The sequence below is a fragment of the Chaetomium tenue genome (assembly GCF_020726465.1).
Source record: "Chaetomium tenue strain MPI-SDFR-AT-0079 chromosome Unknown F5144scaffold_1, whole genome shotgun sequence".
NCBI lineage: Eukaryota > Fungi > Ascomycota > Sordariomycetes > Sordariales > Chaetomiaceae > Chaetomium > Chaetomium tenue.
Window position 1 is genome coordinate 533,972 of NW_027117329.1, and position 17,380 is coordinate 551,351.

The 17,380-nt window shown below is 55.5% G+C and overlaps 3 protein-coding genes across 3 annotated transcripts; all 3 read left to right on the forward strand.

The window, feature by feature from the left end:
* Nucleotides 1-692: 692 nt before the first annotated feature.
* F5144DRAFT_4494 (uncharacterized protein) lies at nucleotides 693-3,091 on the forward strand. Its single transcript, XM_066784947.1, has 6 exons — nucleotides 693-1,035; nucleotides 1,107-1,259; nucleotides 1,328-1,883; nucleotides 1,971-2,276; nucleotides 2,366-2,581; nucleotides 2,650-3,091. Exons 1-6 carry the CDS (start codon nucleotides 860-862, stop codon nucleotides 2,896-2,898), a joined length of 1,656 nt encoding a protein of 551 aa, XP_066647683.1. The 5' UTR covers nucleotides 693-859; the 3' UTR covers nucleotides 2,899-3,091.
* Nucleotides 3,092-6,228: 3,137 nt separating this feature from the next.
* On the forward strand, nucleotides 6,229-7,362 carry F5144DRAFT_521726 (uncharacterized protein; the record flags this gene model as incomplete). The annotated part of the gene is made up of 4 exons (XM_066786723.1): nucleotides 6,229-6,481; nucleotides 6,534-6,627; nucleotides 6,695-7,086; nucleotides 7,145-7,362. The coding sequence occupies 4 exons, from the start codon at nucleotides 6,229-6,231 to the stop codon at nucleotides 7,360-7,362; spliced, it is 957 nt and encodes a 318-aa protein (XP_066647684.1).
* A 344-nt stretch (nucleotides 7,363-7,706) lies between these two features.
* Nucleotides 7,707-17,379, forward strand: F5144DRAFT_542592 (uncharacterized protein; the record flags this gene model as incomplete). Its single annotated transcript, XM_066787197.1, has 5 exons — nucleotides 7,707-8,035; nucleotides 8,107-10,027; nucleotides 10,160-15,890; nucleotides 15,967-16,730; nucleotides 16,783-17,379. 5 exons carry the CDS (start codon nucleotides 7,707-7,709, stop codon nucleotides 17,377-17,379), a joined length of 9,342 nt encoding a protein of 3,113 aa, XP_066647685.1.
* Nucleotide 17,380: the final 1 nt, after the last annotated feature.

The window sequence follows — 17,380 nt, forward strand, 5'->3', positions numbered from 1 at the left end:
AGAGGGAATATAGTGCGCAGACGACCGCTCCACGAAAGAAGGTGAGCCATGCGTCCAGCCTCGTGTCAAAGGAGGCGAGGTGCATGACAGCTCACCCTGCAGTCACAGTCCTGCATTGCAGCCCAATGTTCCGACAAGGCTCCCTGTGTCATAGCCGAGCCTAGACCTCATCACAAGAGATTTATTCAGGGAATGATTTCCAAGTTGATGAGGTGGCATACCGGACGGGCCAGGAGTGAGCGATCCTCAATACAACTCGCCGCTAATTACCTACGCATCTTTCTACCTCCCAATTGGACGCGGTAAAAAGGCCTTTGGAGCACAACACAGAGGAGCCATCCTTTCCTTAGCATGGCTGAGCAGGCCGTACCGGGTCGATATGTCGACATTGACCGCCTCCGGTCGTTGCTTTCCAGCCTTTTTGGCACTGGTGCATTCAAGATCCACGTGCGAGGCAGTTCCCCTGGCGCACCAAGGGTTATGAGTCCCCTAACGCTCTGCTTCTATAGGAGGAGGACGACTTCGACGATATCACCCTGCATCTGACACTGCCACGACCGCTCACCGAGGTGCGTGTTTCCGGGAATCCTTTGGGCGCTAGAGCCTAATATCTAAGATGCTCCACGTATAGCCAGAGCTCGAGTCTGTGAAGCCGGCATGAGCCGTCTTTGCTCAGCCCCCCGCCTTGCCTTTCGTTAAGCGGGGGCGGGCCAGGGAGTTGTTGGCTGGGATGGCCCCTTCACGCACCACCGATGTAATTCAAGCATCTCTTATCCACGGAATGATCGTTTCAATATCAAGGCTATGATGTTGTTCTTGTTGTGTGTTCGTTGTTACTAGTATTGACTACCTACTTGGTATGGGAATAAAGTCCGAGTTGCCGAACATGTTCTCCTCTCTCCCCTGGCACCCCCCGCGCGTGCTAACGGATGATGATGTTAAACGGATATTCACGGATGTGGAGACAGAGGTGCACTTCCTCGCTGTCTCCAGGGATACTAGGCCGCTAGCAGTGCCTACCAGCCGCTATCTTAGGTGAGGATCATAGCAACGTATGTGGCCAGCGGGTTGGCGAGGCGGGAGCTAACAGTATTCCTCGTCGCGAGACACCTCGCAAAGTTTACAAACTCTAAATCCTTGATATCCTTTCTCTCAACACCAAAGGTACCAGCACAGTCCGGCGGTCCGCCTCTACTCGAGGATGTGAATAACTCACCGATTTCCTCGCAATCCCCCACTCCGCCGCTCTTCAGGATCTTGTAGGTCATTGGTTCTTTCTCGTGCCATCTTAAGGCTCCTTCATCAGTACCTACTAATGATATGGCAGCCACCTCCAGCAGCGGGATACATGGAGCCGTATTGCTCTCTGTTACGATGCTTTTCGCTCTCTTTCCGAATCCGTGCAGGCCTCGGACGCTCTGACGGACCTTGTCCGCAACTTCGGACTCAAAGTCGAGCCAAGCGATGAGATGCACATTTCCCTCACCTTTCAGAGTCGAATGATGCAGGGCTGTGCTGTTCTGTCTCACGAGGGCAGCAAAACCGGCAACAGCAAAGACAGGGAACAGCAAAGAGTAACCGAAATCTGCTACAACATTCGATATTTCGCCAGGCATGGTCGTCCCGGGGTGAAGTCCCTGTGGTCTGAGCGCCAAGCGGCCGTGTACCATTGTCTGAACGAGGACGCAAAGGCTTCACAGTTGATCACCATCCAGGTGCCCGAGGAGCTGCGGCGGCGGGTGGAGGCCGTGCTCGGCGACGCTCCGGTGTCGGATGAGATGGATCTCGCATACCATCTTGGCTGTCATGTTGTCATGTTCTTCGGCCTTGCGGCGGACTGGAGGTCGTACCTCTGTTTCTTGGAAGGCGTTTTGGCCAAGCTGGTAGGCTACAGCACCAATGCCCAGCTCAACAACATGTTGCGGGCGGTGGCCACGAAGTTCTACTGACTTATGTTGACTGCATGACAGGATGAGCCGGCGCTCCACTCCAAGGTTGGACTAGGCAATCAAGAGACACACGTTCTGACCTTCAGTAACGCACAACGGCTGGAGAGGGTGCGCAGAAAGGTGACCAAGGCACGGCACATCCTCGCCCGGAACGCCGAGGTTGCCACGCGATGGATCAGGGCGGTCGAAACACTGGCATCGCGTCATGGCGGGGGCGAGCACTTCGCCGCGCTCATCGGCTCGGTGCGGAAGTACATCGCAGAGCTGGATAGCCACAGCGCCGCGGCGGCTTTGTTGCTCGAGCGGCTCTCTGGCACCCAAAAGCTGGTGAGGAGCCATGAGACCAATGACGACTGGGCTGAATTCGCAAGCCTGTAGTCGGGGATCGGATCGTGCTAACACTGTGAACGGGAAAGATCTACCACACGCTCGACTATAGGAACGAGGAGCTCGTCATCCAATCCACCCTACCGCTAAACAGTAGCAACGAGAAGCTTCTCCTCCAGCTCCAACAACTGTCGTTGCTCCATGATTCCATGCACGAGATCGCGTCCGACTTCGCCAGCGACTCAAAGTGGATCAAGATTCTCACCTTCATCACCACGTTGTACGCCGCGGGGTCTTTTGCTGCCGTAAGATGGAAAGAGGGAACCCCCGGAGGTGTTCAAAGTGTTTGCTAACCGGGAGCCACCTTTGACAGGGCATCCTGAGCACAAACTTCGTCACGACGGTCGCCATCTCAGATGCTGTACCGCAGACGCGCCTCGCGATGGCTTCGGGGTTCTGGGTTTTTCCGGTGCTGGTTGTATTGTTCATCGTGGTGACTCTCGTGGCGGCGGTGGTGTGGTGGAAGTACTGGCCACAGTGGTGGAAATACCGCCCGCGGCGGTGGGCCCGGGTCAAAAAGAATTTTCTGAATATTAAAGAGCTACTAGTACCTGCTACTTGACATACGAAGCAAACTCCCTGGGGGCTTGATATGAAAGACACAGTTCACCCGACCCCGAAAGCAATACCTTGTGAGATGGGATCTTTGAGGCGATTTAGCCCTTCCCAGCTTCCCCTGCTGAGGTATGATGAGGCACAGGTGTCATCGATGGAGGGGTAGAAGTGGTTTCCGGTGTTTGCAACGTTATCTGAACCACCTGTCAGTTCTTGGAACTTTCCGGGCTGCCAGAACCAGGCCGGAGCCTGCAACTAGGTGGGGGGGCTCTAACTTACCTCGGTAGGAAACAGCTTCCAAAGGTCAATCTTCAGTCCAGGCTTCTCGTCTCGCGAGTAGGAAGAACGGGCCCGTCGCTGTCCCAGGATGGCGAGGCGAACTTCTCTTGATGAGGCATTCGGGTACCGCCGTACGATCTCTCTGAACTCCGCCATCGTCGGCAAGTTCTCCAAGGATTGTGCGATCCGGCGCCGGTAGTCAGGGCCATGGAGGTGTCGCATGTACACTTCCAAGGGATCGTCGTGGCCAGCCCCTTCTGGGGTTGCCGAGAACTCACGGCGGGGATTAGGAAGCCCAGCTTGGACGTTGGGAGACTTCGATGGAGAGCCTGACTGCGGGCTTGGTTCCGACTCGGGCTCGGTCTCCCACTCCGATTCGGAGTCGGATTGTGGCTGGCAAGGCTCTGGCTGAGGCCCTTGCTTCGCGCTCTTGGTGTTTCCTTTGGGGGCCGTCGCCGTCATCATGATCCCTTGCCGGTGGGGAGCAGAACTGAGGAGGACAACCTAGAGACTAGAGGGGGGAGAGATTGCGTCGTGGCACGCGAAAGTCTGGCGGCAAGGGCGCGGATTATTGTAATTATTGGCCCGCGGATTTCAAGTTGCACAGGGAATCGGAGGGTGTTCAGGGTGGCTGCACGGCGGCCTCAACTGCAACCGGCCAGATTATTGGAGACATGGACATGCACTGTGACAATGCACGTTGTACTGGTGGGCGGCGAACATCATGGATGTGAGCCGGCCTTGGGTTCGCAGGGCGTTAACGCCAAGCGCGGGCGCTTCGCCGGAAGAAACTGAAAGAAAAAGGAGGCAGTGGGAGGCTTGCATGGTTCCGAGTAGGTACCTACCTCGGTACCTAAAGTACCTAGGTACCAGGCTATGTTGTAGACTGGAGTCGGCTTCTCTCGCGAATGACGAGTCGCGCTGCTGGCCGACGGCTTGCAGCTTCGTGACACACCGAAACTCTGGCGGCCAGTGCGGGACTCGTCGTATGGGTCTGGCCTGCGGACTTGCATATAATTAGAATAAGAGCGTGACTGGATCATCGGCCGGCCAGGCTGTGTCTTAGAGATATGATGCACGTCCTATTGGTGAGACGTGCAACTCGGCGGCGCCTGGGTTTGAATGCCCGGCGGCAAGTCAAGCCTCGAGAAAGCCTTAAGTTTGCCAGCCTACCTAAAGTACACATTCTATCGGTTCTTCTGTCCACACGTGCACCCATATTGTTTCCCATCTATCTTGTCCGCCAACTCTGCATATTGCGCATCGAATCTGTACCCTCTGTGCAGTAAGTAAGACGGGAATAGTGTCGACTTTGCTGGGGCTTACCCGGGATAATACCTCCCTCCCTACCTAGGTACCTTACCTTAGCTAACAGGTCTCTAGGCGCTGATCCCCTCGTTCTTAAGACAGGGCGAAAGGTTACCTAGGCACCTAGGTAGGTACTCTCGTTATCTTTCCAATAACAAACACGCACTCAACGGCTCTCGCCCCATTCGCGGTCCAGCACCGTCGCGTGCAACAGTCCAATTACACGTCCCGGATTTGCGAGGATGGCGCGACAATCACGATCGGGATGGGGGACGGCGTGGGCGTGTGGCTGTTTATCCTGTGAACGATACATTGGGGGCGAACGGGCGTTTTGGGCCCAGTACGAATACTGGGGATTCAAGAGATTCTGGTTTTGCGACGACGATTGTTGCGAGTCGTATTGCGACATCATGTATTAGCAAAACTTGTTGAACTGAGATAGGGGCCGTAGTGAGTTAGGGAGATTCAAGTGCCAAGCAGTCTCTCTGACTTGGAAGCTCGCGGTGAATACCACTCCCTCTCGGTTGAGTCGGCAACTCAGTGAGCGAGGCGTGCTCCCCGAGGGCCGTCATAGGGACGGCGAGAATGACACTGCCAATGCAGTTTCCTGTGTTGTGAGCACGATCAGGTTAGTTGATCCCTACCTTATGCTATCCACCCGCCAACACCTTACGGCCCTTCTAGGCCTTATCCTTTCCCCCTATACCTCTCTAGATGATCCTCGTTCGGGTGCTCGACGTTCTCAGTTCATTGCTCCTTACACGTATTCCGTGAGCCGAATAGGGGGCTAGAAGACAAATTGGTCGCAAAAGAGCTCATGAGGTACGATACCCGGACATCGCCAAATTCGGTATTTGCGGGTATGTAACAAGGCACATCATTGGGCGTGTGGGTGTGATGAATGAGCCCGTCACACCAAACAAGGCCACGGAGTTACAACGTGAGCCCGGATCAATGGGCCGTCTGCAGAGGTAGACCTCACTAGTGGCTTCAAGTACGCGACATCCTTGGGACCATTCAACTCCACGTAATGCTTGGCTCTGAAGAATAACTCCGACGGCAATGGTCCTTTGTTCAAGCTGGTTGGGTAGGATTACTACCCTATTATAGAAATCAAACAGGGGCCAAGATATGGTACGCGCCTGATAACGCTTCACCAACGCCGCGGATAACCCCAGGGACGGAGTTTTCGGGATGCCTCCCCGCCCAGAGCCCCAGGGCTGCGCCCGGGAGCATGCCCGACTGGAGGGCACTGTGGTCATCGGTGAGCAGAGGAATCAAGCAGGGCTCACAAGGCTAATCCTACTTATGGGATATCCAAGGTTCCGGCCTTGAATTGGACCTGGTAATTGGAGGCTGCGACTTATAAAGGATTCTCCCCTGGGCCACGCGCTCAGCGCCCAGCTCGCTGGGACAGATTGGGATAAAGCTAATGCACCAAAAATCACATTCGAAATATTGACCAGGGTGGTAAGCTGATGGCTTACGAACGTACCGTTCAAGGGGAACTCTGGGTCGAATAATGGATCCTGACTAAGTAATCGCCTTGAGTCTTTGCCTTTCGGCTCAGGGATGATGTGCTGCGCAGGTGAAGTCCTCATGATAGAAGAGAGAGGCTGGTCTGGAACAATCTATAGCGGGTATAAATATAAGCCACACCCTTCCACGTTTCAGCATTGAAGACTTCTCTCTCCATTGCAAGCTGAGCAGTACCATCGTCACATACTTCGTGTCAGTCCAGCTTCTGGCCATGAAATTTATTCAAACCGTTGCTTTAATCGGCGCGTCACTGGACGCTGCCCTGGCGCTTCCTCCATCAACTCTACGCCGGCAGGCATGCACCTCTCCCAAGCTTCGAAAGGAATGGAGCCAAGCAACACGAGCAGAACAGAGCTCGTATATCCAGGCTGCTCTGTGCCTGGCGACAAAGCCCTCAAGGCTTGGCCTCAGCTCAACGCTTTACGACGACTTTGCTCGCGTCCATGACATTCTATTCAATCAGAGTAAGGGCTGCAATCCACACCTACCACCCGGTTATGCTGATTACGGGTTTAGTTCATAGTGTCGCCGCGTTTTTACCCTGGCATCGATACTTCGTGCAAGTATACGAGGAAGCCCTCCAGGAGTGCGGATACACCGGAAATGCCATGTACGTCTTCAGTGTGCACGTCCGTGTTATTCGTAGGTGCAACCTTTGACTCGCATTGCTTATACAGGTACTGGGACTGGGTGGCTGACTCCGAGGCACCTGCGTCCGCCGCTGTCTGGGATCCCATCACCGGCTTTGGCGGCAACGGCAACACGACGTCGACCGTGTGGGGGACCAACTGTGTCCTCGACGGACCTTTCACTGGCCTTCGACCTGTGTATTGGAACAATGCGGCCATGCCCCACTGCCTCCTCCGAAGCTTTACGCCAGGCTCCCCCGAAGATGGCGTCCCTGAGATGCTCGGAGCGAACTATAGCCCCACTGTCATGGCTTCCATCAACTTGGAAACAACGTTTGAGGGATTTAGGCATAATATCGAGAACTTCCCGCATGGAGCAGTCCACCAAGGGGTTGGCGGCTTTGTCGGTGATATGGGGCCACAGACATCCTCACCCAATGGTTAGTCACATCTCGCAGATCACAAAATTGGAGGGGCCGTTCTGACACTTAATATTAGATCCAATGTTCTTCCTGCACCATACTCAGGTCGACAGACTTTGGTGGCTCTGGCAACAGCAAGACCCTCAAACCAGGACGTTCGCTTACGGCGGGCTAAGAGAAGATGGGTCATCAGCTTCGCTGGATGACATTTTGCCGATGGCTGGCTTTGCTCCCCAGAGCACTGTTAGAGAGTACATGGATATTGGGAGTGCTGGCTTGTGTTATACGTATTAGAAATCTGTCCAGCCCTGCAGGAGCCTTTGCCACATTGAAACAGCAGGAGGAGGGCAAATATTGACCCAAATTTCGTGGAACATGGCATTAAAATTTGTGGCCATGACACGTGAAGGCGAGTGACGCACAGTGCCACAGGAAGCCAACTGTGTAAGCCAACAAAACAAACAAACATGAAGCGGGGTCATGTTATGTGGTAGGCCTCACTACCTACCTTACGCAATCGGGCACCAACACACCGCGAGTCCTTCCCAATTCGAATCTCTCGGTAGTTGTCTCGCATTGAAAGTTTATTCTGAGACTCCTTCGAAATCCCCTGTGGTTATCCGCATTACCTCGATGCCATGGGCCCCCTTCTCGAGTCCGTCTTCAACCACATCGTCCTGCCGCCCAAGCTTCCGGGACGTCAAGATGCGGACCTCGACGCTGTTGGGAATAACATCCTGACGCGTCTCATTCATGCCTCCGAAACATTGGCCGCGCTTCCCGGCCAAGAGACACAAGAAGCCTGGCAATCCGTTCGTCAGCTGCTTCTCACATGCCTCGAGCTCCACCAGGACGGTTTCGATAAAGCGTCCTTACCAAACGCTTTCTCCCAGTTGGGTGTTGGTTGCCCAGTAATTCTGCACATCGCGGAACAAAATTGCGCCATTCTCATCCGACGCGTGCTGCAGTAAGTTTGGATACATCAACCTAAAATGACACGGAGCAGACATGAAGTCTAACATACAACCTACGTAACAGGGATCTTGACGATGATGGCGTCGTCTTTGAAAGCTTCGAAACATCGCCGTCTGCTGAGGACGTTTTGGCTGCCGAGGGTGCCATGCAGTGGGACTTCCCTGGTAGAGCTGCACAGATACCGCTGTCCAAGTTCTCGGACCCATCCTTCATGGAGAGCTTGGCCACCTTCATTGAGCAAGCCAGCACAGAGTCGCTTGACCGTTTTGCGGCCCACAGTCATAAGGCCAAGGTATCAGTGGTGGAGGTTAGAGACACGGCCGATCCGGCTCTTATCACCCAGATGCTCTTACCATTGCTCGAGGCGATTGGTTCCTCTCCTGATGTTCCAAAGTTCCGAAAGCGGGTTCGGGACGACGTCAGTTTCCACAAGGCGCTGCTTCCCTGGCGCCGTTTGCCCTTTTGGCTTGTGCTCCGCGTCGCCATCCAGCGTCATCTCTGCCTCACCCTTGGGAACAGTAACGGGCGGGCTTGCTACAAGTTCCTGATCTGTACGCTGCTTTCTCAGCTACTCGGGGACAGTACCAGTCAGCTGCATCCGGAGTTGGCCCTCTTGCTGCGGGCTAAGCTCTGTCGCCGTCTTGCGAAGCTAGAAATGGAAAAGTCCAAGGCATCTCCAGACTGCAGGGTCACATACCAGCAGCTCTTCGACTCCACATCGTCCTTCTTTACGAACGCTATCAGGGGTGCAACAACTCAAGTTGAAACGGCCTGGCGCCGCTACAAAAAGGAAATCACTCCGAGCATCCCCAAACTTCCGCTCCGGGCCGATGAGCGTAGTTTTCGTCTCTCTCTTAGCAACAGCGCTAAGTACTTGGAAAACGTCCTTCACTTAGCAGCTCCGAAGAAAGCAGGTGCAACTACACAACCGGCGGCGAAAGTAAACTGCGACATGATCACCGACGAGGTTCAGCGGTTTACCCACGGATTCTTGGAGCTTACTAAACTCGAACAAGTCATCGAACAGGACCAAACGCCTGCCACGACGATTGGAGATTGTATCAGCTTAGCGCAGAGGATCACCTTGCTCGTTTGCGCAACGGACGGAGCTTTTGCCCCCGAATCCGGCCCTGGACAGGCTAGCATCTCTATCCTGAATCTATTCGACTTGTGGATGAAAATGGACAAATGCGCTGTGGCCAACTGTCCCTTGCTTTACGACTACCACCCATGTTTCCGTCCCGAACTCCTTGACGTCCTACAACTCGCAACTCCCAGAGAGATGCAACGCCTCAAGAGGATACAGGAGTACCTTCTCGATAGGTGTGGGCGGTGCAAGTTTGGCTCAAAAACCATAATGAGCGGCCCCGGTGAAAACAGCTTCGCCGCGCGATTTGTGGAAACGTCGACCCCTTTGAAACTCCTGCGGGACCAGATCACGGTCAAGTCCCAGAGGGCGAGGGCCCTGGCCGAGTCCAACTGGAAAAAGGCTTACGACGAGTACGACGCTCTCAGCGAAAGACTATATGCAAACGTTTGTTCCTGCACCAGAAAGGCAAACGGGCGCTATGGCCGTCGGAACTGCTACCGATGCCAATGCCGCAAGAAGAGGAACAAGCTGAGAGTGGCGGTACATGAAGATTTCTTACCTGCTGAAGCCCATCTTAGCGCTGCGGTCCTGTTCGAACTTGATCCGCCACGCTACCTCGCTGCCTATCGGGATGCCACTTGGATTATAATTCGCAAACTCGCGCATCCAAGTCAACCGGTGACGCCTTCGCCATCACCACATATGCATCTGAAGGATTACAAACCGTTGGAACCTTTTGCTCAGACTAATTTACGAATACTCTCCATCGCTTCGGCCAAGAAATCCTTTCTCCAGTCACACTACAAGCAGATCAAAATGAAGGCCGAGAAGAGCGCGGTTCTCCTCCCCAGTGGTCTGGACTTCCGGCTCTACGACGCAAAGTCGGAGATATGGGTTGGCGATCTCAACAAACCGCTGACATTCAGCCATCTCTGTGGTATTCACATGCCTCCGGCCTTGAGAGGCTCCGTTTTCCCGCCAAAGGAGCACCCACATCACGACCCCGACGGCCCATCTTGATACGAGGCCATCGCCAACCAACCAAGATGCCCCGTGGGCATGTCGGTGCACGAATTTGCGGCGTATCAGGGGCTGTTTTCGGGGCGGTCACGCCGCTGGCTATCCATGCTCGCCGAGTTGGGCTCCCCTAACCTCAATTTTAGCAGTGAGGATGCCATGCATGTGATCAGCCAGTTGGCCATCCAGGCCGGGCCCACGCGGCAACATAACGGGCTTTTGAGGGATGTCCATGTGGTGTTCCAGGACAGTTCGTTCTGCGCGCGTTTGACGGAGCAGATTCGGAGACGTCTTCGTATGATATCCTCCAACTGGCGGGAGACATGTTGCATGGAGATGCTCATCACCCTCAGTCTCCGCCTTTTTCATCCGGCCACTGACAAGGATGACCGTGACGCTGCACACGAGCTGATCAAGATGGCCCGCGAGGCCACTTTGGGGTGGATCACCCAGATCCGCGAGGCTTTGTGGAAGAGCGCCGAGACAAGCGCGGCCGAACAGATTGCAAGATTCGGTGTCTGGGCTTCTCTTCTTTGCCGGAGGACTTTTGCCACCTTTGAAGACCCGAATCCAGACGGTAATATGTCAGCCGAGGACCTTGAAGGATTCACTCAGGCTTCGGTGGCTTTGCAACAGAATCTGGTGGTGGACCTGGGAAGGCTCTCTCCCACGCTGAAGACCATGATGGCTCGCGACATGAAGATGGCATACAGAATCCAGGATGCTTTGAGAGCAGCCATTCGGAATCATCCCCTTGGTTTGAACCGGGCCATCGGTAAAACCTGGTCAGACACAACCGATCAAGAGTCTGCCACCGACTCCAAGTTTGGCCAGTGGACATTTGTCCTGTCTAAGTCTCAGAGCAACCATTGGATAACATGCCTAACCAAGTCAACAAGCACCTTGGCTTTGCCTCAGAGAATCCATTACAATTACATTAACGGGCGGCTCCTGGTGGACGGTAGCCATATCGGAAAACTCCCTCTTTCGATCAGGGATTCCGCAGACGTTAAAGAGCTCTTCGGAGACCAGCACCTTCTAACATTTCCCTCGCCACTTTTTGGCATGAGCCATGTCCTTGCGAGACGTCAGGAGGGGCAGAGCATCCACTTTGGGCTCCGCGGAAATCGCGTGGTTATCAAGGCGGTTGCTGGCCGGGAGGTTTGGGAACACATCCCCCGTCACATATTCTTCGGCCCCTCCACATGGGATTTGCCTTTCAGCCTCATCGACAACTGCGTGCACTGGCTGAATCTGAGTTCCGGCCGCTTGGAGATCCGGAGGAAGCCTACTTTTTGGCGCACCAGGATGTCAGACTGGGTTCTGGACGTCCGAAAGCGCCAGGGGCGGCGGCCCAACGTTCTATTACTCGATCCGCACTCGGACCTGAGTCGGAAAATTGCGGGTATATTGGGAAACTTTGAAGAGACACACAAATTGACCACCTTCCAACCGCTACACCCCAAGGGCAGGCTCTCGGTCGAGCTCCGGAATATGGCCCTTAGCTTTTTCGTCAATGACGACGGACTCTTGCAATGTCGAGAACTACAATCGGAGGTTGACCCAAACCAGGACTCGGGGACTCTCTACGGCTTCCGGAGCGGGCTTGTGCTACGCGGTGTCCCGTGTCCCGACGAGAGGAGCATCATCGTGCCCCTCGGAGCTGTCAGTTGGAAGCGTGACGGGATACATGTCAGTGTCCGTGCGAGCAACGCCGACCACTATGGGAGGTTCGGTATCGACGAGGTCCTCGGACAACTCACTTGTCCCCCCGAACCCCGATTGTTGTACGCCAAGGCACTTCTCCATGCCCTCACTTCGTTCCCCTTGCCCGACGACCTGACGCGGCGGACCGGCACCGAGGAAGCCCTGAGAACGCTCGAATCGGGTCGTTGTCAGCCGTGGCAACCGATTGTCGGCGGCGCCATCGCAAACCTCATGGCAATCAAGGGGTTGGTCCCGGGCCGACACTACTACCCACCGGACAAGCGGTGTCTGCAAACAGTGACGTGGGATACCACACTGACCATGACGATCCAGCATGACAGTTATGAGTCAGTGGTTGGCGGTATTCTGAAGAGGTCGGAGCAGCTCCGGGCTTTTGCGGAAAACAACAGTCAGGTGCTCGATCCTCCGGCAGACCCATCTTCCTGGCTCAGACACCGTGCCAAAGCCTATCGTCTCGCTCATGAACGTAGCATTTGTCACCCAGAAGGCACAGTCCCAACCCGGAAAGACACCATATATCAAGCTCGCGACCGACAGGCGGCGTTGCCAGCGGCAATCCATCTCTACCAAGTGACCAAGTTTCTTCACAACCACACACGCAAAATCCACATGGCTATGCCCTTGAAAGCCCTCCTCGAGGACTGGAAGTGTATTGGTGGCTTCCATCACACTCGGGGGAGTAACACTGTTCCCCCACTCGCCGACCTCGTCAGTGGTAAAATTGCGGAAAAATGGGGCTCCCTCGTCGAAGAGTTCCGCCACGCTGACCGCAAGAACCCATACGGGGCGCTATTCAAGCTTGCCCTGCTGTCCTTTGCCCCGGACGCAAAGAGAGACGTGCTGAAATTCTTGGCTGCTTGTTACGGTCTCGATGAACTAGCAGTTGTTGAGCCACCCCGGTATCCTTCGTTTACCGGCTTCAAGGTCGGCGAGGTACCGACCTTGGCTTCTCTCGAGGCCATGATCTCAGATGCCTATAGACAGTCCGACTTTCCCATTCCTATCAATCATAGTGCTGGGAAACCCATTGTCGCTGTTGAAAGAGTCCAAGCGGAGCGCTTGCGTCGATGCAAAGAAGAGGCCACCCGCTTTGCCGCCTTCATCCTTCAACAGTGGCCTTGCGCCAAACTATCCACTGAGGGTTTCGAAACTGAAATGCTCGACATTCAAAAAGCTGTCGACTTGGTCGTGCCCGAGTGGCGGCGCCTTTACCGAAACCTGATGCTTTCGGAATATCTCGACAAGGTCCAGGACATCTTGAACAAGTATCAATGCAAAGCTGATAAGTCCATGCCGAAGCCGTGGTCTTGCCCGGTGGCACCTTTTTCTGTTCTACGGAGCGGCGGATCTCCAGTGCCTTCGCTGGCTCGAGGCCCTTTCGTCACCATATCCCTCCCTTTGCGCCCCGCAATCACTCGTCATGGCGAAGGCTCAAGCCAGGGACAGAGGCCCCAGACAACAGTTCGAGGCTCTCGACACAACCAGGGCGACAAGGCTGGCCTCTCTCGACGCCACCATAACAACAGGGCTGGCATGGCTCACCACAAAGCCGGAGAGTTGGAAATGCTACACGCCGTTTTGTCCCCCTTTGTTCGTTCGCACGACAACACACGGAAGGAGTACGGCAACAGTCTCATGGACAGCCTAGCGGCGCTTGAAGCGACTGCCAACCGCGAAAGTGCGGAGAGCGCGGTTCCAGACATACAAGTTCTTCAGGCCCAGATCCTGGATGCACGCTCCAACATGAACGACCAGCTCGACGTGGCGATTACGGCCTTTTCCAGCGCAGACCCCGCGTTCCGATGGGTGGGCTTGGCCGATTTATGGGTCTGGAACAGTCCGATCTCACTTTTTGAGCTCTTACGATCCAGTAACAAGGGTGGCTTGAGTCAGGCCGCGAAGGAGCTGTTGGTCTCGTATGGGCTGAGCGTGAGGCGGTTCCAGCGGCTCCAGCGGATCAACTCGGCCCTGCTACGAAGAGACATCTCCAAGGCAAAGAAGGAATGGAAGAACATTGGCCACACGGAGTGGAGTCCCTGGGAATTCCCAGACTGGCTGCTTCTCGAGATCGAGGGCAACATTCTCATCCGTCCGGAGCAAGTGGAAGTGGCGCGCGCTATCATCGCCCCAGCTTCCGGATCCAGCTCGGTACTTCAGATGAACATGGGGAGCGGTAAAACTTCCTGCATCGTCCCCATGGCCATGTCAGTCTTAGCAGACGGGGATCAGCTGGCGCGCCTGATTGTGCCGAAGGCCTTGCTGTCCCAGACGGCGCAGATCATGCAAACGCGGCTCGGTGGGCTGGTTGGCCGCGATATCACGCATTTGCCTTTCTCCCGTCGGACTCCGACAGGCGAAGAAGCACCTACGATGATTCCTTTGTACTCGAAACTCCACGAGCAGGCTAGGCAGCGACATGGCATCATGCTCACCACCCCCGAACATATCCTATCTTACAAACTCGGGGGTTTGCAGCGGCTGGCCGACATGCGTCTCGATGAGGCTCGGGACATGATAAGCTATCAGTCCCGGCTATCTGAGACGTGCCGCGATGTCCTCGACGAGTCCGACTTCACCCTGGCTGTCAGAACGCAACTGGTCTATCCGAGCGGACCGCAGCTGCCATTGGATGGACACCCCTACCGATGGGTAACAATACAAGCCATCTTGTCGCTCGTGGAGGACCACCTACCAGGGATCCAACAGGAGTTCCCACGAGGCCTCGAGCTTTCCCAAAGGCTGGGCGGGTTTCCTGTGGCCCACTTTCTCCAGAATGAGGCCGAGGATGAGTTGAATAGCCGCGTTGCAAAAGACATCAGCAGCGGAAGGACGGCTGTGCTTGCCCTGGCAAACCCGGAGCGGCCATTCCCCCGTGCCCTGGTCGAGAAGATCCTGACCCGCGACAAAGGAATCGACTCGAACTTGGTAGAGGAATTTGCGAGTCACTTCCCCAACCCAAAAATCGCCTCCGACAACATCCTCCTGGTGCGCGGGCTTTTGGAGAACGGCATCCTCCTACTCTGCCTGAAGAAGCGATGGAATGTGCAGTACGGCTTCCACCCCGGGCGATCCCCCGTAGCTGTCCCATTTGAGGCCAAGGGAGTGCCGTCGGAACAGTCGGAATTCGGTCATCCCGACGTAGCCCTCCTCCTGGCATGCCTGTCCTTCTACTACTCGGGTCTCACCCCTACCCAGTTTCGTGAGGGACTGCAACATGTCTTGGGGTCTGGAGACCCAGCAGCCGAGTACGACAGATGGACTCAGGGCTTCAGTTCCTTGCCAGAGCATCTGAGCCACTGGAATGCTATCAACCTTGATCATCAGCAACAATTTGATGAGCTCTGGGGCAGGCTCCGCTTCAACAGGAACGTCCTGGACCACTACATGAATACCTTTGTCTTCCCCGCCCATGCGCGGCAATTTGAAGTCAAGATCCAGGCGTCTGGATGGGATCTCCCTCTGCTACCCACATCCTCGGACCCCACTGTGCCTTCTCGTGCGATCTCGACAGGATTCAGTGGGACAAACGACAACAGAATGCTGCTTCCGTTAACGATCAAGCAGGACGACCTACCGAGTCTACACCAAACAAACGCCGAAGTGCTCACTTACCTCCTTCAGCCTCGGAATCGAGAGTACTACCGCGCGCCGTGGCGCATGAACAAGGAGGAGGGGCTGCTGGAAGAACTCTCCCGCAAAGGGATCCGAGTGTTGATCGACGCCGGCGCCTACGTGCTTGAGCAAGATAACGAGACCCTCGTCAAAACATGGCTGGCCAAGGACACCCGGGCACAAGCAGCCGTGTATTTTGGTGCCGATAGCCGCGCTTGGGTGCAGTATCGGAGTAACAAGAAGGCCCCTCTGGTTGCCACACCTTTCGCCGAAGCCCTGGATAATTGCTTGGTTTATCTCGACGAAGCTCACACCAGGGGTGTAGACCTGAAGCTGCCCCAATATGCTCGCGGAGCCCTTACCCTGGCTCTCGGTCAGACCAAGGACCATACTGTCCAAGGTGAGTTTGCTGCCCCCCGACTATTTCCGTTATCATACCAATTGGTCCCTAGTTCAGTGCTAACAAAACAAACAAGCGGCTATGAGGCTTCGGGAACTCGGCAGTACGCAGGCCGTCGCCTTTTTCGCCCCTCCCGAAGTGCATCAGAGCATCCTCGATGTTTGCGGGCTGCAGAGCCACCAACCCATCAACTCGTCGCATGTCATTGCTTGGCTTTTGGAACAGACTTGCCGCGTCAACGACCAACTGCGGGATCTCTATCTCGCCCAGGGTTACGACTTTTGCCGCCGCGTGAACTCCCAGATCCTCCATGCCAATTTCCTCACAGACCCGACCCAGCGTAACGCGTTTCTGGATTCCATCCGCCGGCCTGAGCGGCAGACCCTTCCAGAGATGTATGGCACCAAGACAGGCCGCGCTTCACAACCGATGGCAGAGCCACTCTCCTCCGGTAAGCTGAGCGAATTCATGAGGGAGCTGGATGGGCAGCAGGGCATGGGTGACAGAGGTGTGGGGCCGGGGGGCCAAGATGCGGCTTTCGAGGAGGTCAAGCAGGAACGCCAGGTCGAGAGGTTCCAAGCCGAACATGTGCAACAAAAACAGAACCGACCTAGTTATAAAGCTCTCTCCTTCCCCGGTTTTCACAAAAGCATTCGCCATTTTGTCCAAAGTGGCGACCTCAACGGCAAGACTGGCTATCAACACGCCTTTAAGGCAATAGAGAGCACGAATACCGGCAAGAAGCACAGTGTCAAGCCAACAGGGTCGCAACTCTTCGTCTCAACCGAGTATATGCGGACCATCGACCTTCAAGGCCGTCCCGAAATCGATAACTTCCTGGTATGTCCTCGTCTTTGATTAATAACACATCCTAATACTAAAACTTCGGTAGCGGCCCGTCCAATGGATTCTATGGAACCCAACCAAGCAAATTGCGCTCATTGTAGTGCCCGAGGAGGCCGAGCTCCTAATCCCCATGATCCGCAACAGGGCGGCTAGCAAACAAGGTCCAAAAGTGCATCTCATCACCTACATGGCGCCCCTCACCCGCGACATGTCCCACTTTGACCGCCTGACCTTCTACGCCCTACCACCCCTACCCACAGACCATCAAGTCCCCGACTGGCTCTCGGTCGAGCTCGGCATCTTTGCCGGCCGGATGTATGCCGACTTTGACGACTGCACTGCCCTGCGGCGCTACATGGAGCGCTCGGGTGCTGAGGAACCCGCCTTCTCGGCGAGTCCTGCGGCTTTCCTCCTCGAATGGCTGGCGCTGCGCCGCAAGGGCCAGAACGTCACCCACACGCCTGTCGGCTACGTCTGCCAGGGACGGCCGTTAAGGGATGATCATCACTTCTTCGCTGCGCGGCCGGCGGAGTGGGGGGGCAATGTGCATCGGCCTGTTGGGTCCTTGGGAGCGGCGCAGGGTGAGGATGGGGATGAGAGCGCGGAAGAGGATGATTGGGCTATGGCGGACGATGAGGTTTGAG

Coding starts and splice junctions, on each gene's coding strand:
- F5144DRAFT_4494 (XM_066784947.1), top strand. CDS start 860: ATGGGAATAAAGTCCGAGTTGCCGAACATGTTCTCCTCTCTCCCCTGG. Junction 1,036..1,106: donor CCTACCAGCCGCTATCTTAG/GTGAGGATCATA, acceptor CCTCGTCGCGAG/ACACCTCGCAAAGTTTACAA. Junction 1,260..1,327: donor CCGCCGCTCTTCAGGATCTT/GTAGGTCATTGG, acceptor ATGATATGGCAG/CCACCTCCAGCAGCGGGATA.